Source organism: Chelonoidis abingdonii, chromosome 2, assembly GCF_003597395.2.
Source record: "Chelonoidis abingdonii isolate Lonesome George chromosome 2, CheloAbing_2.0, whole genome shotgun sequence".
Classification (NCBI taxonomy): Eukaryota; Metazoa; Chordata; order Testudines; family Testudinidae; genus Chelonoidis; species Chelonoidis abingdonii.
The window spans coordinates 284,072,247-284,097,226 of record NC_133770.1 but is presented as its reverse complement, the minus strand read 5'-3'; the positions used below and the strand labels follow the sequence as shown (position 1 = coordinate 284,097,226).

The 24,980-nt window shown below is 45.9% G+C and overlaps 2 protein-coding genes across 5 annotated transcripts in view; one reads left to right on the top strand and one right to left on the bottom strand.

The window, feature by feature from the left end:
* Positions 1 to 239: 239 nt before the first annotated feature.
* Positions 240 to 3,779, bottom strand: LOC116814939 (elongation factor 1-alpha-like). The gene is made up of 6 exons (XM_032762918.2): positions 3,605 to 3,779; positions 2,708 to 3,004; positions 2,186 to 2,336; positions 1,638 to 1,894; positions 1,031 to 1,265; positions 240 to 566 (listed from the first exon to the last, which is right to left on the bottom strand). The coding sequence occupies exons 1-6, from the start codon at positions 3,623 to 3,625 to the stop codon at positions 448 to 450; spliced, it is 1,080 nt and encodes a 359-aa protein (XP_032618809.2). The 5' UTR covers positions 3,626 to 3,779; the 3' UTR covers positions 240 to 447.
* A 5,308-nt stretch (positions 3,780 to 9,087) lies between these two features.
* The window catches only part of CYRIB (CYFIP related Rac1 interactor B), a 159,632-nt gene continuing 143,739 nt past the window's right edge, over positions 9,088 to 24,980 (top strand). For 2 of the 4 annotated variants that reach the window (XM_075063241.1, XM_075063237.1), the window contains exon 1: positions 21,868 to 21,886. The gene's annotated coding sequence lies outside the window, so the exon portion shown is untranslated. Of the gene's footprint in view, positions 9,205 to 21,867; positions 21,887 to 24,980 lie in introns of those variants that run through there. The other 2 variants (XM_032762903.2, XM_032762905.2) reach the window with 2 other exon arrangements.

Below are 24,980 nucleotides of genomic sequence, written 5' to 3'. Positions count from 1 at the left end.
TTACATAAAAGCTCCCTGAGGCTCACTGGCTTGCTGGAGTGTTCTGAAGTAGTTGAGGCTCCTGGAGCTGTGGCCACTTGTCAAGCCTGCTTGAACAGATTCACGTGGTGGTTTGAAGTGGTCCTGAAGGCCTGTTCAGATCGCCTTTGTGGTCTCCATAGCTGGAGAGCTGAGACATTTTTCTAGAAGCTTAGAATAAGGAAGGAGGCACCAAGCTGTGTCTCAAGTGATTTCTTTATTAAGCTAGATGCAGGCCTCTGAGATGAAGAGGCTTTTAAATATTCAGATAATGTTGCTGGCTCTGAACCAACCATAAAAAACCAAACAAACAATCATCCCAATTTGGAGTTAAGCAAAACAAGAAGTCCATCTCAAATTAACGTTATTACATTAAAGATATCTTTCAATTAAATTGGCTTTAAACAAAACAAAAAAAAGGAACCCATTTCACTTAATAAGCAGAGCTTTCTGCGCCTGTTTTCTAGTGACACCCACAGGCTTCTTTTCCACAGATTTGATGACTCCAACTGCAACAGTCTGCTTCAAGTCCCGAGCTGCAAAGCGACCTGAAATGAAGTTAAATATTTTAGTTGCCTTTCAAACCAAGAAGGTTGTACTACTGCTTATATTCATGCAGTCACTTTGTACTTCCTCCAGCCCCCTACTCCTATCGTTATCTTATAATGAGGTTCAAGTTCTCTGGGGCAAGGGACCATCTTTGTTCTGTGTTTGTACAGCATTAACCAATGGGGGCCTAGTCCATGACTGGACTCAAGTGTTACAATTCAAGCAGTTCAGGCTGCTAGGCCACCTTTAGTGCAGTAACAGTCTGTTTATTTAGGTTGCTTAGCTGAAGTCTGCAGTTTACAGTCAGCTTCTACTTCCCTGCTCAGTCCATCAAAATACACAAGACCATGATAAACAGACAATGGAAATGGAAGCTCCTAGGGTTTAGCTAAGGTGACTCATCACATCCTGTGTATGTGATTAGTAGCAAATAGGTAGAGCAGACTTTACTTCAGACACTTGCCTAAAGGGGGATAGTCAAAAAACCTCTCCACACACAGAGGCTTCTTAGGTATAAGTTTGACAGTAGCAGAATCTCCAGACTTCAGCACGGAAGGATTGTCCTCCAGTTTCTCCCCAGATCGACGGTCAATCTTCTCAAAGAGCTCAGCAAACTGGCAGGTGACATGAGCAGTGTGACAGTCTACCACTGGGGAGTAGCCAGCCTTGATAAAGCCAGGATGATTCAGGATGATCACCTAGGATCAAAGGAAGGGTTTGTTCCAGGAACAAAGAATCTGTGCTTTAAGAGTTCCCCAACCCTCTCATTGCTGTTTTAAATGCCCAGACATTTATGGAGAGTAGTGCCCTCAAATTTGGGCAGCAGATACTGTTAGAAGCTGCCTAAGCCAACAAACACCAGCACTGAGGAGGAGTGTCTGTAGCAATTACTATATTCTGCAGAGTCCAGTCTGACTGACTCCCCTAACCTTCTCCTCACACCTATTCCAAACCTCCCAATGGTGCTACCAAAGGTCACACTCCTACAAGAACTGTGGCCTCCCTGCTGCACACACGAGAGGCCAACACCTTATGAACCATGTAAGCCCCAAAGAAACAAGTCTCTGCACCTGAGCAGTGAAGTGGGCTGCTGCTGCTGGGGGGTCACTCCTGGAGTTGCCAGCTACATGGCCGCGTCTCAAGTTCTTGACAGCAATGTTCTTTATGTTGAAGCCCACATTGTAACCAGGAAAAGCCACCTGCAGTGGCTCATGGTGCATTTCAATGGTTCTGACCTCTGCCGAGAGGTTTGAAGGGGCAAAGGAGATGTTCATGCCTGGCTTGAGGATGCCTGTCTCTATCTTCCCCACTGGTACTGTGCCAATTCCTGGGAGGAGACAGGGGAAGAGCAAGTCAGAGCTGACTGTGGAAAGCCCATAATCACCACAGCAAGCAGACCACTTAGTTTGAAGGAGAGTCCTCTCAGAAGTGTTTCTTTCATGAAGTTAAGCCTTCACTAACCAAGGCCAGAACAGCAAAGAGGCCAGCACCCAGTATGCTTTATGTAGGACTTGGGCCCTGCCCCCAGGGGACCAGTCAATCATCTCAGAGACCCTCCCCATACAGAACCCAGCTGTAGATCAGCATATCCCAGGGTCCCATTCCTGCCTGGACTGACCTCCAATCTTGTAGACATCCTGCAGAGGCACCCTCAGGGGTTTGTTACTGGGCCGCACAGGAGGCAGGAGAGAATCTAGTGCTTCCAGGAGTGTCTGCCCCTTCCCAAAGCCTTCCTTCCGTTTGACCTTCCAGCCTTTGAACCAGGGCATCTGCAGGGGGAAGCCAAGGAGATGCTTGGCAGCCTTTGGCTACAGGAAATGCAGCCTGGGGCTGGGACCTGAGGTCTGGCCATTAGCCCAAGCAGAAGGGCTGTTCCCCCTGAACTCACCCTAAAGGGTGCCCCTAGGCCTGTCCCTTCCCCACATGGCTGCAGCATTCAGCCTCACCATCCACACCTCCAACTGCGTGGCACCTCTGGCCCAGGAAGCAAAGCCCATCTCCTTCCCTCCTATCCACTGGGCATGGCAGAGGGCCCAGAGCTCTGCTGGAAGGGGGCAGCCCCTCCGCGGAACTGAGCACCACATGGCTCCCTCCCACCAGCAGCTGCCCTGAGCTCCCCCTCCCCCTATGGATCCCCCACCTTGGAGCTGGGCAGGGTGACGTTCTCGCCGGCCCAGCCGGACACCGGCACGCAGGGCACCGCGGCCGGGCTGTAGCCGATCCTGCGCAGGTAGAGGCTGACGCCCCGCACCACCTCCTCGAAGCGCCGCTGGCTATAGGGCGGCTCGGTCAGGTCCATCTTGTTGACGCAGAGCAGCAGCTGCTTGACGCCCAGAGTATAGGCCAGCAGGGCGTGCTCGCGGGTCTGCCCCTGCCGGGACACGCCGGCCTCGAACTCCCCGGGCGCGGCCGAGACCATCAGCACCGCGGCGTCCGCCTGGGGCAGAGAGGGGCCGTGTGAGGGTGGGGGGCCCGCTCCGTGCGCCCGGCGGCGCTGCCACCCGCCTACCCCCTGTAACACCGCCCCCAGCTCAGCCCGGGCAGGATCGGGGCCGTTCCGTGCGCCCACATGGCTGCAACCCGGGCGCCCAGCCCCTGTAACACCGCCCCAAGCTCAGCCTAGGGTAGGATCCGGGCCGCTCCATGCGCCCACGGGGCTGCCACCCGCCTAGCCCCTGTAACACCGCGCCCAGCTCAGCCTAGGGTAGGATCCGGGCCGCTCCGTGCGCCCACGGGGCTGCCACCCGCCTACCCCCTGTAACACCGCGCCCAGCTCAGCCTAGGGTAAGATCCGGGCCGCTCCATGCGCCCACGGGGCTGCCACCCGCCTACCCCCTGTAACACCGCGCCCAGCTCAGCCTAGGGTAGGATCGGGGCCGCTCCGTGCGCCCACATGGCTGCAACCCGGGCGCCCAGCCCCCTGTAACACCGCCCCCAGCTCAGCCGGAGGCAGGATCGGCGCCGCTCCACCGCCGGGGGGACCTGCCGTACCGCCCCCGGGGCGAGGGAGGGGCCCCTGCTGCCCGGGCCCCGCTACCTGGGAGGTGCCGGTCAGCATGTTCTTGATGAAGTCGCGGTGGCCCGGCGCGTCGATGATGGTGATGGAGAAGCGGCGCGTGTGGAACTTCCACAGCGAGATGTCGATGGTGATGCCCCGCTCCCGCTCCACCTTCAGCTTGTCTAGCACCCAGGCGAACTTGAAGGAGCCTTTCCCCACCTGCGGGGCGAGCAGGGCGGGCGGCGGTCAGGGCACATGGGGACGGCTCAGCCCCCGGCCTGCAGCCGCGCCGCTAGGGGCTGTGTGCGCTGGGCGCCGGGGAAGGGCGACCCCGCAATGGGGCTAGAAGGGGGTGGGTGTACCTGGCTAGCCGCGGCCTCCAGCTTCTCCAGCAGCCGGGGCTCCAGCCCCCCGCACTGGTAGATGAGGTGGCCGGTGGTGGTGGATTTACCCGAGTCCACGTGGCCGATGATCACAATGTTCATGTGGATCTTGCGAACCGGCTCTGACTCCGGCTCCCCCATCCTGCCGGGATCGCTGGAGGCGCCTCCGCCGCTGGCTCCGCCTTTATAGGGCGCGCTGATGGGCGCGGGCCCGCACCTGCTGGGCCAGGCCGCTCCCCTCAGGGCAGCAGCAGCGTTTCAGGCACTGCTGGGCTCTCAGGCCCCTCTGACGCCCTGTGTTGTGCTGGTGCCTCTGCCCAGAGGGCAGCTTCCCGCCAGGGCGCAAGGCTGGTGTCCCCCTGTGGGGCCAGTGCTCCGGAGCGAGCATGTACCTGGAAAGTTACTTAAAAGAGAAAAGCAGCTCAAACCCTGCCAAGCTGGCCCCAGGTAATAGCTGCCCTTGTCTTTGTTCCCAAAGAGAATAACTGGATCTTCTTCTCACAGGCAACTTCACTGGGGACTTTTCCAGGTTATCTGAGTCTCCCTCCCCCTAGATCACCGGCTGTTCCTACTGTCCTCTCAGAGACTTTAGGACCTGAAGGGATGGACCATCATGATTATCTAGTCCATGGGTTGGCAACCTTTCAGAAGTGGGGTGCCCAGTCTTCAGTTGTTCCTTCTCATTTAAGGTTTTGCGTGACAGTAATACATTGTAACGTTTTTAGAAGGTCTCTAAGTCTAGAAGATGTAACTAAACTATTGTTGTATGTAAAGTAAATAAGGTTTTTAACACATTTGAGAAGTTTCATTTAAAACTAAATTAAAATGCAGAGCCCCCCAGACCGGTGGCCAGGACCCAGGCAGTTTGAGTGCCGCTGAAAATCAGCTTGCATGCTGCCTTCAGCACGCATGCCATAGGTTGCCTACCCCTGATCTAGTCTGACCTCCTGACATCTGTAGATGTCATCTTTATAATTAGCTAAAAGAAATTGAATCTTCCAAAGCCCACTGGTCGTCTGTATAGGCAGCCAGTAATTGATTTTCAGTCAGAGGAGGCTAGAATTTCATGGCAAGTCATACTCTTCCTCGGGTATTTGCTAAAGTACTTTCTTCGCTATAACCATAATAAGGCATTGCCATGTGTTCTTTCTGGTATTAAAGTGACATAATTTCAGCCCAACATTTACATTTTTTAAAAATCATGGAGCCCAGTTCCTGGGATATTTTTACCCTTTTAGTAAAGATGGTTTGTCACTGGATTTCAACAGTCCCCTGCACTGTTTGCCACCAATCACAGATGCAATGTGCTAATGCATAGACCTAGAAGATGAACACAACAAAGGTCCTGTTCCTACCCTTTGGTGTCAGTGGGTCCTAGAGTGGAGATATGGGTCTGTCGGCATGGAACTGATTGCAGAATCGAAGCCTAAAGAACAACAGACTCCCTATTCTCATTTTCCAAACTGGAGACAATGAAAGTCCAATATGAAGTAAAGAGCATACGAGATGGGAAGTAGACTAGATTGGAAAAATACTGTAATGTTAAAGCTCTAACATGAGTAAGGGGTTTCTTTAAATGTCATTTTAGCATGACAGTGTCTTTCTTACACATTTTACATACAATCTACTGCTAATATTTATATAGATTGCTGGCTCTTTGGGGCAGAGATCCTATGTTTGTTCTGTATTGTGCAGCACCTTGCACTAGGTGGTCTTGGTCCATGATTAGGGCTCCTGGCTGCTACCATAATGCGAGTGATATCAGAGTAATATAACTGAGTAAACTAAGGAAGCATCAAGTACAGTCCTTTCACCTTAGTCTCTTTAATTGTCATAGCCAAGGCACTGATACTGCAAGCTGTTCATGTAGCAGGATAGTCCAGTAGTTAGGGCACTGGGCTAGAACTTGGAAGACAGGTTCAATTCCCTCTAGTGTGACAGTAAACAAGATTTTCAAAGCTAGTTATGTCCTTAATTGGCATTGCAATCCATGGGAGTGAGGTTCCTTTGCAAATCTAAGCCTTAGCTTCTCTGCCTCAGGTCCCATCTGTAAAACTGGAATAATATTTCTTCCTTACTTCACAGAGGAGTTGTGAGAATAAGTCCATTCATGATTATGAGCTCAGATACTGTGGTGAAAGGGGCCATATAGGAATAATACACGGGCAGTTTGCAAGTGTGGGAAAGTATTTACTATGAACCTTAGCTGCTGATGCTGTGATTGGATCCACATAGGCTGATACCGGCAACTGCAGAACCCCACTGAAGTCAGTGGAGATCTACAAGGGCTGTACCTATTGCAGGATCAGAGCCCATGTAAATTATCCTTATTACAGGCAGCACTGGTAGTACCATTTATAGGTAAGGTTCCTTAACACTTTCCGTTAGAAGACCCTGTTTTCACTTGTATATAGCTTTGCCAAACTTAAGCTGTTTGGGCTGAAATTTTCCAGATATCTGCCTCAGGTTGAACTGTTTTTGGAAAGTTTCAGCAAAATGGTCAGAGAAGATTAGGGAAAAATGTGGCCTTATCCATGTTAAAAAAAATTATTGCATAATTTATATAGCACCAGGTGTGTGCAGGGCATTTTACAGACTTGTAAGAAGACAGCGCTGTACCTCAAAGACTTTACGATCTAGGTATTACTTATAGCTGCTATTTTTGTTCATATATTGTTAATGCTCCTTAAAAATCTCTTTAAATGACTTGAAACCAACTCACAGTGAACATAGTGTTTCTAACCACACACTCCTGTCTCCGTAGGCCTGTTCTGCTCTCAGAGGATTGGTTAAGTCCTCCTGTATCCTGTCTTATATAAAGTTGCATCAGGGTTTGCTGGATCAAGGCCTAACATTGCAAACTCTTCAGAGTAGGGATTGTCTGTTAGCATATGTGTGTGTGCTCTCTCTAGCACAATAGAGCCCCAATCCTGATCAAGGCCTCTGAGTGTTGTTGTAGTATTATTAAGAAACTGGCATCAGAATACGATGCTGGGGTCTGATATCACCGTTCTTGGTTGGGGAGTGGCATGGGGTGAAGTACCATGAAGTTCTTAACTACCATTAAGAACTTGGTTTTATTTTGTATGCAGAAAAGAATATCCAACATGTCCTGCAAACCCTGAACTTTAAACACAGGAGTGGTCCCACTGAAGTCAATGGAAATACTCATGTACCTACAATTAAGCATGTGTATAAGTGTTTGCAGAATTTAGAAGTATTTTGGTGGCAGATTGTTTCTTTGCTGTTCCCACAATGCTATGGTTTTATGATCTTTTATCTGCTACAATGAATTAACAAACTAGGGGCCTGATTCTGCCACACATACTCACAAGGAGTCATCTGTGGCTCCCATTTGTATCAGTGGGACTGTTTAAGAAGCAAAGTGCAGCTCCACGAGGAAGGGTGACATGACAGAATTCTCCTGGATTTCTAGAGCTCTGTGTGATCCTGGTTACATCAGCCATTGTGCTGGAGGACACAAGCTGTACAGAGCTACCCTGACTTCTGCTGCCAGAAGAGAGAGGGGAAAAGCCAGAGGGGCTGTTAATATTTCTTTAATAGAAAAGCTTTCAAGAGGGTATAATAAATGAGAAGAAAAATTAAAACTGCAGGCTGCAGTTGATAGTGTCTCAATTGGTGACTGCCTGTATGCAAGCACTAACCCCTGTGTGTTAGTGTGTCTATCACACGATCCTTCTTTTTCAGTTGTGGTTTCACTTGTAGCATTTACTTATACCAGTCCTGTACTCTGGCTTGGTGCTAAGACAGTAATACTCAAGCATGCAAAAAAGACTTGACATTTATAGCTTGAGCCTTGTGAGCAGCCAACTGAGTCTCTAACCCTGCTCTGTAAAGCCAGCACTAAACCTCTGATTGCCTTCTGCTCTGATCCTGCAAACACTTACACCTGGGACAAATTTAATACAGGTGAGGAATACCATTGAGTTCAACCTCTGACTCAGCAATTGATCCCGATTCAGTAAGTACTTAAGTGAATGCTTCTATTTAGGCATGAGTTTATGTACCGTTGATTTCAGTGGGATTTAAGCACATTTAAAGTTGAGCACAAACTTAAGTGTTTTGTTTAATAGGGATGAACTTAACACATGCTTAAGGTTTCTCCTAGATGGGAGCCCATCTCCATAAAATTAGCTGTGCACTTAAGAGTCTGAAAGGTGGGGTTTATTTCAACCCCATTCTGCTCACTAGGTATTAACTCCTGCAAGCATGTCTGCATGTAGCCTGACAGGTAATGAGAAAGTTGGAATCCATGACAGGCAGTGCTGCTATTTCATTACACACATGACTTGGTGGTCCCATAACCATTCACAAGAACCACCTTCCAGGGATGCTTAGAGCCTCATTTTCAGATCTGCTAAACACTCTCATTTGGCTTATTTTTCCTCTCACTGTAATGTAAAACAGGAGCAATACCATTGAAGTTAATGGATTAGGCCAGTGTAAGTGAGAAGAGAATCAGGCTCGTTGGCCAGTTCAGGTGGAACTGTGGGTGCTCAGCAGCTGTGAAAATCAGACCCTCAGTGGGTGCATTCAGGTGAGTGGGAAAAAAAATCAGAGTCTAGTTGCAGTGTGGGTTATTCTTCCCTCTGAGAAACAATGAATGGACTTTAGTGTCACCCATGTGAGTGTACCTGTAGTACCACTAAAGGTGAAATAAATCCAGCATTAAACAAATGCTTTCTATTGCACTTGTCACCTGAAGATCTGGTAGTGCTTTACCAATAGTAAACTTCACCGCACCATCCTGCAAGGTGCTCAGTGCTAGTCAACTCCCAGTGGGAGTTAGGGTGCTTTGTATTTCCAGGAGCTGCTCAGCAGCTTGCAGGATCAAATCCTTAGCGTGATAGGTCACCCCCGGGAGCGCTCCCTGCTTTTTGAGCTGTGTGTGAGGGGGGAATCTCTGCTTCCATACTGCACATGCACCGACCAGCTCATGCGCATCCTAGCAGGGTTTGTAAAGAATCTGCCTTTTCTGACAGGCAGGGCAGTTGAGCTTTTCAAAGGTAAACAGGGTTTCCTCTTCCTCCGCGTGTGCCTCTTCCTTTTATAGTTATTTTTCATGCTGCCGCTGCCTCTTTGCAAACCTGTGGCAGTGACGTTGAAAGTGACCAACCCGGAAGCCTGGGCTGTAGCCTGTTACTGGTGCAGAAACCAGCGGTTCCTTTGGCATTTGGCGGCAGCTGCTGCCTCTTCCAGCGGCTACTTCGCTTCTTGCTCCGCTCCCGGCGCAAGGTACCGTGACCTTATTTTATTCAGTGCGATCCGCTTGATTTCCTCTTGCGGCTCTATGCCAATCGCTCGCAGCGCGGGGAGGGAGGCAGCGAGCTGCTCGGTGTGGGGCAGGATTATTTATCGGGCTGGCATTTTGCAGGGATGTGATGGTGCTTCATCTGCCTAAGTAAGGTGCAAGGAGAAAGCAAGGCTCCCCACGCCGCCTAGATGTGCGTTTATAGATCCGCCTGTGGGTGCATGTGTGTCCTCCATACCCGTTACCGAGCCGCCCTACGGAGACGCTCCCCACACAATGCATATGCATGAAAAGCTTCACCTCTGGCGAGAGAAAGCTACGGGAGAAGCCGAGCCACTGCTCCTGGGTGGATGCGGTGAAAGAAGCAGGGGCGAGAATGTCCCTCCCCCACCCTCCGTTCCACATGCCTCTGCAATGCACAGATGGGCTGTCCATGGGGGGCCAGACGTGCAGTGGCTTGGGCTCACCCCCAGCCCGAGACGCGATCCATCTGAGACGGGCGGGCTGTATGTCAGCTGAGGGCCAAGAGTAGGTCTCCTCCGTAGGTGTGTGAAGATGGCCTGGGGATGAGTGTGGGACTCACCCACCTAAGGGCTATTTCCAGTGCTAGGGCTATTGTGGTGGGCAAAATCATTGGTTTGTTTAATCGAGGTGTCGTTTGGGGCTGGAAAGCAACAGCGACACCCTTGAGGAACTGGGGCGTGGAGTGGGGGGTTAGATCTTTGAACTCTCCTACTTCCTCATAGTGTTAGGCACCCGCCTGTCTTAAAGGGAGACTTCCTCTTTCAGCTTTAAAAAACGTTTATTTCAGGTTTGTGTGAGAAAGAGAAAGAGATGGGGGTGGTTCTGTTTTTAACACTGTCGTACAAACCTCTCTGCTAAGTACTCCACATACCATGATATTGGGGGGGGGGGATACTTTGAATGTGGGGCCGCTTCCACCAAAACCCATCACCTTTAGGAAATGTTGCTTAGCAGGAATGAGACCTTCTGTGCCATCCCTTGCTCCTAGTCCTAGATTGGCTATAATGGAGATAAAAGGACGTGTTCCTTCGATAGCTGGCTTCTGAGTTCCAGCCCCCATATAGGGGAGCAGAGACAACTGGTGATGAGGGAAAGGGATCATAGTCAAGTGGCTTAAGCGCAAAGGATGCATGCTGGGGTCTATTGTGCTTGTTTTAATTCTCTGGGTTCACACTGGGGGTGGGGTGGGGAGGGAAGGACGAAGTTTTGCAAATGTCAGAGTGGTGGAAATTCCACCCAGGGAAAAACCAGGACACTTTTATCTCTAGCTGTTAGGTTGATATGGAAAAGTTTTTTTTTTTTTTATGGCACTGGCATGACTCCCTCCTCCTCTAAAAAGAGACAAACAAGCAGCCCCTGGGCTTGCATGGTGATCTTTCTCTTACATTTGGCACTTGAGTTCAAAATTTCTCTATCTGTTGGAAGAGTACCTATTGAGTTCTGGGAAGTGAGCAGGCAGAAGCCCGCCCACAGCTAAAGAACAGGGTCAGAGGGTCAAAAGAAGGGAGCCTGACGGGGGACACCGAGCAGAGAACCCTGGACAGTGCCCACTGCTCCTCAAAGGCATCAAGGGAGCCAATGGATGCTGCCCAAAGGAACTCTGCCCAGATATGTGAGCGGACAGAGGATCGGAACAAGCCCCACAGTCACGGGGGTCTCCAATGGCAAACCTCCTCTCCCTGGTCGTGTAGATGACCGTTTTAGCCAGGGCTAGGAGGAGGTTGACCAGAAGGTCCCGTGACTTTGTGGGGCCATGGATAGGGGGTGCGTAGAGAAGGAGGTGAGAGGAAAAGTGCAGCCAGAAAGGCAACAGTATATTCGTGAAGAGCTGTTGGAAGAGTAGGGAGGCTCCTGTGTTCAGGACTCTTGGGGATTCCTGGCTTTGCCTCTTAATTTCCTGTGCCTGGGCAAGTCACACTGCTTCCATGCTCCTGGCTGCAACATGGGCTCAGATCTACCCACTGCATTGGGGTGTTCATGCAGCTTTATTAACCCAGTTGTATTCCAGCACCTTTTTTAGCTGAGGATTTCAAAGCCCATTAACTTAGCTAGAGTGGGGGACACTGACCTGTTGAAATGTCCATGTGGAGAGCTATATTTTTTCATTGCAAAAGTCCCAGAGTTTTCTGGGGGCAAAGGCAGATGATGTGCAGGAGGTTGAGTAAAATTATGGCAAACGATGCATAAAACAAAGTAATCAAACCAGTAGATTTCCTTTTTGTTGGAGCAGTAAGGAAAGGTGCCTCAGTCGGAGCTCTTTGGAAACATGATCTCAGACATTTAGGCTGTTTCTTTGAAACTCTCCAAACTGGCAAGTGAAGACTAGGACCAGAATGGCTTGGGAGCTTCTCAGAGGAATTGGCAGAGTTTTAGGGAAAGAAAGGGGTTTGCTGCATTCAATTCAACTGATTTTTTTTCATAGAGCTTCTTTACAAAATGCTGAGCCCTTGCTGTCTGCACTCAATGGAGATGGCAAAAAAGCAAGTTCATAAATACGCAAATAATCAGAAAGTTTGTTTACAATAAAGGGATTTTCTTCTCCCTGCCTCGGGGAGGTAAAATAACCATACAAATCAATAGCCCACAATCCTTAGTTTGTTGATCAAGCAATAAAATAAGGTACAAAGAATGGAAGGCTGAGCCATTGGCACTAGAGTGGATTTGATGGGGACTGCTCACAGCTCAAATAAGTAAATTACAAAGAAGGGAGTGGCTGGACCAATCCACTTGCACATCCCTGGGTCCTGATTCTCCTCTTACACCTGTTTTACACTAGTGCGTTTCCACTTAAGTCAGTGGAGTTACCCTGACTTACACCAGCTGACATGGCAGAAGAATCGGACTGTAAAGGGACCTTCAGTGGAAATAGGACTTAAAGAGGCATAGTCTTCTCTGGGGAAGATGTCCTAGTGGTCTAAGCATAGGATTGGGAGGCAGGAATTTGAGTTTGCTTTTAAACCTTGATAATGATTCCCTCTGTGACCTTAATGTCACTTGGCTTGTCTGCCTCAGTTTCCCACTTGTAAAATGGGATTAATTCTGTTTACCTACCGGACAGATGTGGTTGTGGAGCTCACTAGTTAATGTTTGTAAAGTGAATTGAAGATGAAAAGTACTAAGGTTAGAACTCTGGAATATTAGCATTACATAGTTCTAGTATCTCTTGTGCACTATTCATGTTCTTCTCTTGCAAATAAAGATAATCACGGCAAATGTCAGTCCCAGGGAAACACCAGCGAGTGGATAATGTTCCTCGTTTCAGTCACTGTGGTTTCCAGTAAGTCCCAGTTTGAAGCCCAGCATTACTGATGATTCTAAAGATTGCCATTTGTCAGTTGGTAGGAGTTGCATGCATGAGTGTGTGCATGCTCCTCAGAGGCTGCTTGTGATTCTCCAAGTATCAGACTGCAGTGACTGACGTGATGTTGGAGGGCCATTTCATTACTGACTGATCTGGATAAATTTCCTTTGAATAAAAGCAGATTATCCCCTTATGTTAGAGCAGATGCTGGGTTTGAGACCTTTCAATCTTTGTTCTTGTTAATGCAAATCTTGCACCTGCTATTGGCTAAAACATCTAGAAGTTCAGCCTGAGAGCCAAAAATGTATTGGACTGGCCTGTGAGAAGAAAAGCACTTCTGCTTTTGAGGCTTTGTACTTCCCTGTCTGAGAAGGGATAGCAACAGGGTGTGAGCTGCAAGCATGACTTCTGTATGCAAAAGCCACCTCTCTTTCTTAAGGAAGAAGCTACAGTGCATTTCAAAAGGAATGGTGGTGAAATACAGAGGATATTAACAAAATAATTATAGCTAGTTGATTTGCCTGGTTTGTGGTTAGAACTTCATATTCTGATTCCCAGCTTGTCCAATGAATAAATGAGCTGTTATCTATAAATGGATCATTCTTTTAAAGTCCCTTTTTAAAAACACAAGAGGAATAGTTCTTGTGTTTGCCATGTCATCAGTTGCTTGATAGGAATAGGAAACTTCAAGTGGTATCTGCTTTCATCACAGCAGGATCACTAACTCTGTATTTTTTTTTTTGTTCTAAGAGGAAATAAATTCTGAAGGGATCTGGGATTTGATTACCATGTTGGTTTGGACCGGATAGTCCATCTAGTCTGCTATTTATGAGTGGCCAGTACCAGGTTTTATAGAGGAAGGTGCAAGAATCCTTTCAAGTAGGTAGTTGTGCAGTGGGAACAGTGAAATGTCTATTATGCAGATTCTCCAGTTTCAGAGGAGAGAAGTAATCGCAGCTCTGGGGTGTGTTACTCAAACAGGCATGCCAACGAGTTCGCTGGGTCCAGTAGAAACAGGATCAGGCTCGCGACCAGTAAGCACCTTCTAAAACGTTGCTGATATGGTCTAGAGTATGTTTCTTTAGACAAGATCCTTACATTGCTTGGATTTTCTATAATACAAACAGCACAATTAATAAGGCTTAGACATGGGAAGACTTGAGAAAAAACAATTAGGCCTTACTGCTGTGCCTCTAAATATGAACAAGCCAGATAGAGATGTAAGAGGTTTAGCTAGTGCGGCTGATTAGAAGTTTAATGCAATTTGCAATGTGTAGAAAGCCCATAGTCACTCTAATGAACTGTTATTTCTTAGTGAAAGTTACTGCAGGATAAGTGGCAGATACCAAGTTATTTGAGGCCCAAACAAGGTATTTCTTGTGTTTTTTGTTTTCAGAAAGTGTAAGGGAGAATTTCTTGCTAAAGTGCATGGAACTCTGTTAGGGTGAGATCCACAGCTAGATAAGTCAGCCTAGCTCCAGTGAAATTCTAAATGGAAATTCTCTCTTTTCATGATTGGGAGACTCTAAGGACACTGAAGTCAGGGGAGGGGAGAGGTCTCAGTACCTTGCAGCAGCATGGCCTAGCACTGCAGCGGGTATGTAACAAAATGCATCTCTTCTCTCACTTCACCAGAGTGGCAGGGAGTGTTCATTCATTAGTCTACAAATATCACTAAACATCTGATAATCCAACCTATAGTATCTAATCAGTTGCTGTAAACTGGCCTAGCTCCAGTGGCCAAGATCGGCCCCCTTTCCACATGAGTAACACATCACTGGAGCTGTGATAGCTTCATTGGAGCTAGGCCAACCAGCTGACGATCTTTCCCACCATGCCCTGTCACTGTGTCTCAACCCTGACCTAGAAGGCCTAACTTTAGAGGTGCAAAGCTAATTTAGGCTCTGTGCCGTATCTGTCTCATCATCTAATGTGTAGGTTTCCTATGGCACTCATCACTACCGTGTCTAAGCACAGTCCTTTGCTGAGGAAGTGCCAAGTGTGGTGGTGGCTTCTGTAACAGAGACATACAGTTCCACTAGGAACTGAACTGAGATGACCAACTCATAGATGCCTCATTCTTTAACTCCACAGGGGCACAATTCTGGGCCTTAGGACTGCTTCAGAATGCTGGAAAACTTATCTGATAATACCTATGTATTAGAAATTGCTGGAGCAGGAATTTGGATTCAGCAATATGAGCCTTTGTCTCCCCGTGGAAAAGGAGTGTCCTTGCCTTAGCGTCTTCTGTGCAAAGTGAAATCTGAAAATTATCCTGGTAGTACAAACCTATCTTAAACCCTCTCATCTGAGATCCTTTATGTGGCGTGGCATAAGCTAATTTTGCCTTAGCCTTAGAGCTTGCAGCACCAATCTTTGTGGTACATACTCTTGTACTCACCCTTTATTTAAATATGAAAATTCTCACCCTTCTAGGATCTTTCCACCCAAGAGATGCTGAAGGATCCTTGTAGGATCGACCATGTGTTTAATACACCCCTGTGGCTCCTGTTTCCACTGGCTCCCTTGGTTTGATGAAGTTTGTATTGAATTGTGCTGCATTTCTAACAAAAACAAAAAGTATCAACCCATCTTACTTGCAAAAGTACTGCAACAAATCTCTCCTTCTTGTCTATCTGCATTGTATTTATTACCATAGTACCTAACGTGCAAGCTCTCCTTTATTTTTCAAAGTTTGCTGTCTAGACAAGGGAGGATATAAAATCTACTAGCTAGGGTAGAAAACTGAGAATCAGGACTCCTGGGTTCTCTTCCCAGCTCTTATTGAGAGAGTCTCAGTAAGAGTGAAGCTCAGCCAGACTTGGAAGAACTCAGAATCCACCTGGCTCTCTCACCATTAGACTGCAACCATCTGTATTTAAGAAATAATATAGATGCTAGCGGTATTATGGAAACCTAATCTGCAACCTGATTTGTTGTAATTCCACAAAGAACCTGTCAGCAATAATCACTGTAACCCTGGAAGCTAAGATGCACTTGATGCCTCTAAAATACTTATGTCAGTTATAGTAACCGCCAAGGGGACTGTGTGAAAAGTTGGAATCACTCACAGCAAAAAGTGGGGACCAATATACAAACAATTCTCAGTCCATTGTAATCAGAATACATAAAAACTACTTGCAAGACTTTTAAAATTTTATCAGCATTAGTAGGTCTAAAAGTTAACCCCTCTTGCCAATGGTCCCATTAGAAAGGACTTGCTTTTCAGACTCAGTTCTGTGTAATTCAAACCAGTCATGCTAAATAAAGCCAGACACGATTTTCTGAGTGCAGTTAATGGATAGTAATTCATGCACTGTTTGTGGCAGTAGCAAAGGCGTGTTTAAAAAGGAACACCATTAACTTCTTACCCACTCTGGTCAGCAGTTACTAATATTAGTCAACCCATTTGACCTTAGTGGGACAACTGTGGGAGAAACTGACCACTTTCAATCTGAGTTTCTGAGCTACACGTTGTCTAAATGGGACCATGTCAGTCATCTTATGTCCCATCAATCTTGACTGTGGGCCTTTAAGAAAAAAAACCATTGATTTCATCAACCTATAGTGGTGATTTTCAACGTGTGGTCCACAGACCCTTGGGGTCCACAGACTCTATGATTTCTAAAGGGGTCTGCACCTTCACATTTTTTAGGGGTCCGCAAATGAAAAAAGATTGAAAATCACTGACCTCCAGTAAGCCTTACTGCTGCACGGCCCAGGAGCTGTGAACCCAGAAGGGGAAGGAAGTTTTTAGTGACTGAAATACAGAGAATAATAAAGTCAGATGAACTGGAAGTCATGTCCTAAATTCGTAACATTGCCATGTCTGATGGTAAGACATCTCAACTGAGGAACTACTGACTTATCAAAAATTGACAGCAGAGTTGGACTTCCTGTTTCACTGCTCTGGAAATACAGTACACTTCCTCTTTGCACTAGTTATTTTAAACTGCTTTATTTGAAGGTACTAAATTATAACTTCTGGGAACGTGCAGATTATTAAAGCACTGCTGAGCAATTGCTTCCACAGTTAGTTAGATGCTTGGTAGTAGGTTGCCTAGGACATTAAAGGACTTCTGTTGTCAAGGGAGTAACCTGAAATCCAGTGAGATCCGTATCTTTGCAAAAAGTTTCAGAAGGCCTGGCAGTGTCTAGATACTCCTTTTTATATCTTTCCTCAAATCTATGCTTCTTAGAGGTCTCTGGATTTTTACCCCCTCCCACTGACATACACAGAGATGGCTCTCCTATATATCTGTCCTTCAACCTCCATGGCCTTGCATCGCTATCACATCCCTCCAGCTGGAGAGTGGTGGACATTTTCTCTAGAGTCTCAGGGCTGTTCCTTAACTCCAACAGAATAACTGGAGGCCATTGCCAGACCTCAGAGCTCTATTACTAACTCCACAGGATACTTGTATTAAGAGAGCTCCGGGGACAAAGATTCCTAGAATCGTGTCCTCTGACATGGCACAGAGAAGCCCAAGAGCAGGACTCTAAGAACTAATAACAACCTAAAAGTCAACCAAAAAACGAACTTGGTGACATTAGTTTCGTTCAGCCATGCCATCACAGATCCTCCACCTCTGGGAGTTTTCCTTATATCCCCAACCTGCCTACAGAAGTTACAGGTCACTTGGAAATCAAGTTAAACAATATCTTAAAGCCCTTTTGAAAAGTTTGCACAGAGGGCTGGCTTCACTATCATGATGTTCACATTGATGCCCTTTCTCATAATGAGAGAGAGAAGACTTTCTAGTTCAGGTGTAGACAGTCTATCACGAACACCCAACTTACTGTTATTGCAACAGTAAACTATTTAGGCAATGTAAAATACTTTTGGGCCTATTCTGGTCTCCACTCCAGTTCCGGTAATGCCATTTCGATGACATATAGAAGCCATACAGTCACTGTAACCAAGGAGGAGAATTTCTGTGGAGCAAGCGTATGCAGCCCTAGATTGCCCTCCTGGCACCCTTTGGCATAAGGGTCATGATGGAAGTTTGACTGCTACAGAAAGCCATAAACTAGAGCAGCGTCACAGGTGGCTCTAACTTATGCTGGGGGCTGCACTGACCTCCAGCCAGCCCAGAATTCATGTTGTGCAAAGGTGGCTTTAAAGCCATCTTTTGGCCTTCCTCCCCCTAGGCTGTGCCTTCGCACTGTGCCTCGGGGAGGTGCAGCACCAAATTCATCCCTCCCTTTGCAGCCAACAGATGGAGGAGCTCTTCTTCTGTGCACACCTGATGACGTAGATTTTAACCCCTACTGTAATTCCATGGGAGACAATAGAGTTGTGTGCTATAAATTACAAATTCATCCCTCCCATAAGTCCAGGTCAGGGCTGAAACACAATGGTAGGGAGCATGCTGTGTCCTTTGCCAGCATATACAGGAGTGGGGGTGTTCGTTTTCAGAGCTGAGGGTCTGGAACTTTTCACCAGTATGATGATAAAAAGTAAATCACAGAACCAAACTTGTTTCCTCAAACCCTTTGCCACTAACAAAACTGAATGAGGCCAGAAGCTGCTGTTTTGTGTTTGCAGATGACTCCTGAGGCAGCTTGCTCCCTCTAAAGGTCTGGCCGTGTCCCCAAAATGTGATCTGTTGTCCATTAGTGGGTTCATCTGGCACTCTGTTTTTGTTGAGGCCTCAAGAAATATTTACTGTAAGGAGCAACGTTCTCGCTTTAATATGCTCCATATATCATACATATCCACAGGCAGTTGCCAAAGACAATTTATCAAATTAGAACATTAGTAGGATTCCCTATGAATGAACAAGCTATTCAAATATCTATTTAAGGATTGGAACCAAGTATCTTTGCTGTGGTTGCTGGCTTGAAATTAATTTCTGTTAGAAGTGGGTTTCAAACACCATGAAAACTTCCGTCTGAAGAAGGGAAGGAGACCCACCCTGAGATTTTGGGGGGAGGGGTTAGTTCAGGTCCAACTCCAGTTTTTCTGTTTATGTAATTCGTGTTTACCAGATAAATTTGTGTGTATAAAATATAAATCTTAGTGCATCTAAAATATATCTAAAATCTTAGGAGCCCCAGTCATGGACCAGGTCCCTATCGTGCTAGGTGCTGTACAAATAATAAAAAGATGGGCCTTGCATCTAATCTACTTGGTGCGCTGTATTACCAGACCTAGCCACCCACACTAGTTTGTGCTCTTCGTTTATATTCAGATTGAAAACGCTTTTTGTCATTGACTGCTAGTATGTATGTCTTACTACTGGATTCTTCTGATCTCTCGTGCAAACAATACAACATCAAGACTATGGAGAGAAATAGTCTCTCATGGTAGCTCAGCCGCTTCTAGGGAACAAGGGAGAACTGGGATGCCTGAAAGGGAAGAATTTGCTCAAGTGAACACGTTGAATATAATGGGCTTGATTCTGAAGATCCATCATGTATAATGGACCTGATTCTGCAATCCTTCGATATCCTTGGACCTCAATGGGAGTTTTAAATGCACAAGGAATGTAGGATTCAGCCCAGTGTTCCCTACTTTGTCCAGAGCTGCTGGAGAGAGTGCGCTGTTAAAGGCAGCAAAGAGGAACTTTAGTTTGCTCCATGGATTTTTGTATAGCATGTTGGCTAGTGGTTGTGGACTTTGTGGCCTTTCTAAGTTCTCATTTTCTTTGGGATTCACTGCCTCTGAATCATTTACATAGTGCACAGGCTTTTGGGTCTTTCCCTTCCACTTATCTCTAGCAGGCATGATCCTATGTGCACAATGCAAGGAAAGTACTATTCTCAGTCAATGTCTGTGTTAATGCAACTTCCTCTTATGATTCTAAGCAATGGAAATCCTTCTTATGTATTCCCGTGGGGGAAGGGAAGAGCCGTCTTTGCAACATTAATGACAGAGAGGAACTTGAAGTGGTTTTGGCTCCAGCAGCTGCATATAGTTCACGGCAAGTCATTACACTCCACTTGATGTACTAAAATTCAGCACGTGTCATTGTCTGAGCTCTTGGGACAGAGCATTGGCACCAGCAGCAGAGGACATTCAGGCAACATCTTCTCAGAAACAGCAGGTCAGAAGCTTATGCTTCAGTGGACTGGGCTGATCCATTTCCTGTGAGTCTCTGCAGTCCCCATGCGTTAACTGACAGTGGGAGCTCTTTTTTAATGGTAGTATAATAGGCAATATGTAGTAAGACTTGCTCTGTTGCCATATCCCTGACTCCTGGCAGCTCTGCAGTCACACACCGGGGGAGCTTTGTGGAGCAGAAAATGGTGTAGCCAGCATCTCTTTCTGCTGGGAAGACAAGCTGTGGAGGGAAAGATGTATACAAAGGCTTTCTGAATAGTTCACATAGGGCTAAATCGCTGCCTGTCCTGCACACTAGGACAGGGGGCATAAGACACTGCTTTACTCCCTTGTGCCATTGAGCTGGGGGGAGCAGGCTCTTCTAAACCTCTATGTTCCCCCTTACACAGAGGCAGGGGTGGGAGGGGCCTTGATTCCCCCCCCCATTGTGCTAGGCACTGGGACAGGGGTTCGGGGGGATAAATATACATTGTGACAGATATAGTCCTGTCAAAGTTGACTTCATCCCTAAAGCTGCGGTGAGACCAGGAGGGAAGATTGTGATTTACCCTGGTTTACCCTGGCACGCAGCTCACCAGGGTAAGCACCCTGGCGCGCCAGTTTGTTTACCTGCTGCGTCCTCAGGTTCGGCCGATCATGGCTGCCACTGGCCGCGGTTCACCACTCCAGGCCAATGGGGGCGGCGGGAAGCATCGCAGGCCAAGGGACGTGCTGACCGCTGCTTCCCACCACCCCCATTGGCCTGGAGCGGCAAACCACGGCCAGTGGCAGCCGCGATTGGCTGAACCTGCGGATGTGGCAGGAAAACCGGCCCGCCAGGCTGCTTGCCCTGGCGAGCTGCATGCCAAAGGTTGCCGACCCCTCGGCCAGCCTCAGGAAGGGAGTTGCTTCTCACAAGGAGGAAAAATGAGCAGTGTTAAAGTGGGATCTTTTTCACTAACTTCCAATCTTCTAGAGATACTTGAATGACTTTCTGCTCAGAAATGCTTGCATGATAGTTCAAAAAGCAGTGTTTGATATAAGTGCTGGGAACTAGGAGTGCTGCTTCACCCCCTTACTTGAAGTGGTTTCCATTATAGACAGGGTTTACAGTTTGGTTCAATGGCTCTCCACACCCCTACTATACAAATTGTTCCAGCACCCCTGGCCTATTGAATTTTTTTAAGGGAATAGCAACATTTGTGGCTGGATATTTTTCTGATATTCTTGAAAAGGCCATTTCACTTCTCACTACAAGTACAGTGCAAATTATTAAAGAGCAAGAATTCCTACCTCCAACCCCCACAAAACATTATGGTTCATTTGCAGTACTGAACCCAATTCTTATAACAAAGTTCTAAGGTTTATGTTTTTAGACTGGTGGAATTAAATGTAAACTGTTGAATCACTATCTGAAAGTAAATCTGAAGAGAATTCAAATGATAAACAATCATAGCATTAAGAACTCTTCCCACATCTATATTGTATAAGTGTACCTAAGCCCATTGTACTCGGAACTGACCCACTCAGTAAGTTGAAACATGCAAGGACTTACCACACTCAACTCACCTTTTATTCAATGGGAGCTGAGAGAAGCTTGGCACTTCATGGGCTTGCTCCTTAATAGAATATACAGTAAAACTGGGCCACATTGTCACTGCCATGTGCTGTGAAGGAGCAGTTAACTGAAATGCAGGTATGAAAATGCACCTGAATTCAGGGCTGGTAGCAGCAGATTCCATGAATCTGCATCCCCTACCTAGTATTGGAGGAATCTGAGATCCAGAAATAAAAGGGCTTGGTGCTAGACTGAGCCCATCAAGCTATCTTACCTGGTGCTGCAGGCCATGTGCCCCAGCTTTCTTCCTCAATGGTCTTTTTGTCACCTCTAACGAATATCCATGGAGGCACTCTATATATGTTGCTTCTGGTCTCCTCTAGCAGGCCTAGAATGTGGTTAGATTCATGCAGCATGTAGCATTTTGGGGACTTAGGATTTGCAAAACTGTGTGTAAGAATAACACATGATCTTGTTTTGCAGACCACATCCCCTTTCCTCCTTCTTCTCCAAGACTTACTGAGACCCAGTAGGCAGGAGCTTGGATGCCATTTGTGGGTGCTAAGTTTGGAGATAAGTTCTTTGTTTTAACCCTTCTTCATTACCTTCCTTAGGAGAACATGGGGAACCTGACAGACTGACTTATAATGTAGTTATTTAAATGCTGGCAAGAAATCTTAAGTCAGACTGGCAGCCCTGGAAACAGAAGTGCTCTGGCAACATCTCAGCCACTGCAAGGTACCTCACTACACCCTATCACTGTACCTCTACCCTAGACCTCCTATGGTGCTCATTCAGTCTCTATCTGTCATGTTTTATTCCTTTCTGCTGAGACTCCCAATGAGGATATTGGTGGCTTTGTGACGTGGACCCCTGTCCATTAGGAATTCCACTCTTGTGCCACATAGACCACCAAAAACTATTAGATGCTTAATGGCTTCCAATCACTGTTGGACTGGATATGAACTGATGACCTAGAGGAAAATATCAATGAGGCATCTGCTCCTCAGACATGGATTTGTCTCATTTCCTAAACCACTGATGACTTGCACTTTCATGGTGCTTTCATTCCCTTAGGAAATCCCTTGGGTTGATATCAAATAGATGGTTATTTTTGGATTCTGTCCCAAAGAATAGTGTTGTGCTCTAATTTACTGTACTCTGATCCCCAAATATCAATGAATACGTCATCAGACAGTAGTAAAGATCCAAAAAGCTTTATTGAAGGGGAAACAGATTATTATTAATAGAGTAGTTCCGTGTATTGTTCTGGAGCCAAGTAAAAGCTAATAGAGCATTTTTGTTTTTAAAGGTAAAAGTGTCAAATATTTAACTCTGGATTGACGGCAACATTCAGTGGCTACACTTGTCAATTAATGCATAGCAACAGTTAACTTTGCTTCAAAGTGAGAGATGCAGTTCCCAAGCTGTGTAGTAAACATCTTTAAATAGAACAAAAATCTTTGAGTTGCTAAGGGCCTATATTAATTTTTCTCCTTTTGTACTGGGAAAGGAACATTATACACACACCTGTAATTCTGAATCCATTTATTTTAAAGCTCTGTGTGTGCCTTTTTTTTTTCATTAGTCTTTAGAAATCAATCTCTGGAAGGGTTGATTGGTCATTAATTCCCCTAACAGAATTTGCCAAATGCTATTTCAGATTATTCACTAATATTTGCAGTAAAGCCTCTAGCTGAAGTCAGTTACAAATTCTTAGGATTAAGATATGTGATCATGCAATTAAAGATTATATGATAATGCATGTACACAGAGCCAACACTGTTGCAGAGGGGAAGCTGCTGGATTCTATTATACCTCATGCTTTGTCAGAAAAATATTCACCAACGGTTGGACTGCATAAATTTTATTACAAGTGATAAAAGAACCAGAAAGGATGCAGCATAATTTTTCATCTCTTACATGGAGTTTATAGACCGATCAGAAAAATCTTCTCTTCTATTATATATACTTTTAAGCTTTCAAAAAATGGAATATTGGTGTCTATTTTAGTCACTTTTTTACTGTAAACTTTAAAGGGCTGAATTTGATGCCAGATTTAAGTTTAGTATGCAGTAAGGATTTCAAAGACATTATGCTCAAGTTCTGAAAGAAAGGGAAGATGGAGAAGTCTGACATCTCTTCACACCACCTTTCTGCTATTCTCCCCTGATTGAGCAAAGCAGTTTTGTAATGTCAAGCCTGTGCTCAAGTCCTTGGCTGAATCAGGGCCTGACTCTGTGATCTGTCTGTCCTCCAGACATCTGGCAATGATCACATGACACAAAAAGGACCTGGTGCATATTACCTATGCAGGTGAAACTCGTTTTGCCTGTGATAGGAGTACAGGATTAGGTTATGTCTGTGCTTCTAGCTTGCTGGGTACCTTGGGACATAGAGTGAATAATACATACTTTTTTATGTTTAAATCCAAATATATTATGTGGTGGTGGTTTGGGATTCCTTAATCTGCAGGTGAAATGATACAATGATCTTGTGTTGAGATGATAGTATGGTCTAATAGAAAATTGAGGGTTATTTAAAAATCCCCTACACCAATTAACGGTATTCTTCAGATGGTGACCCTTAAGAGCACATTGATGTAAATTGCATTGAATATAGTGTGTATTTTAAAAATAGACACATAGCTGGTGACACTGACTAATAGGTTTTTTTCCCCACCATTTAGAAACTGTGTGTTCAACCCTGCTCAGATTATAAATGAAAATGTATTTGGATGTCACAAAAAAAAACAGGTTTTGGTGAATCAATCCATCACTTTTACTTCTCTGAGCAGGACAGAGCATATGTTAACACTGCAAAAACTGTTCTTAACATGGGTTAGCCAACCTGTAGTGCGTTACTTGGGTTAAAGTAGCAGTGAAGACACAGCAATTCAGCTTTTAATTTGGTTTAATTTGGTTAAAGTCTCCAGGAAATCTTAAGACTGAACTCAAGCTGCTAAAGAGAGTTAAAAGCTGAGTTGCCCTGGCTTCACAGCTCTTTTAACTTGAAATAGTTAAAATAGGTTAGATAATCCGGTTAAGAGCATGTTTTTTGGGGTGGTAGTGTGTGTGCATGTCATGGGGGGAGGAGGGGCAGTGTAGATGGATCCAAAGATCAGAATGGGGGAGTTTTCAAATTGGTGTCGAGGCACAGAAGCAGAATAGTGGCAGAAACAAGTCTCAATGTTGTGAAGTGCTGAGCGCTCTCAGATCCCACTGAAGTTAATAGGAGTTGAGAGCACACAACAACTTGAAGAATCAGGCCCTTACATAATCCACTCAGTGGTTCTCAACCTATTTACCAATGTTTGTATTTACCAATACTACCTGTATGGCCCTGATGATGTCTCACGAGCCACAGCTGTGTGCTGATTGGGCCGCAGGTTGAGAACTGCTGTTTTATGCCCATGTTACACCTGGCTTTGCTTATTATTGTTTTGGTTATATTTGTGCTTATATGCTGACTTTTAGACTCAGCACTAGAAAATATTTCTCCCCAGCCATTTAGCAGAGGTCCTTTAACTAAGTCACCTAGCTAGTCTACCATTGAAAAACAATGGTTTTGAATGCTCATATGATCTAAAGAAGATGTTACAGGTGAAACTGTAGAGGGGAAAACAGCTGAGCAGAATTAAAGTGATCCTCTGACTAGTCCCTGGAGGACAACTAGACGCAGTCAAAACAATTATGCATAAAATGATGTTCTAATAATTCTATTAATGGAAGAAGTCAGCACCTAATTAAAAAAGCAACAACATTTCAGCAAAGGACATAATCAAATTAAAAGCTGATCTTACATTCCTGAGGTCAACACAACTCCCATTGAA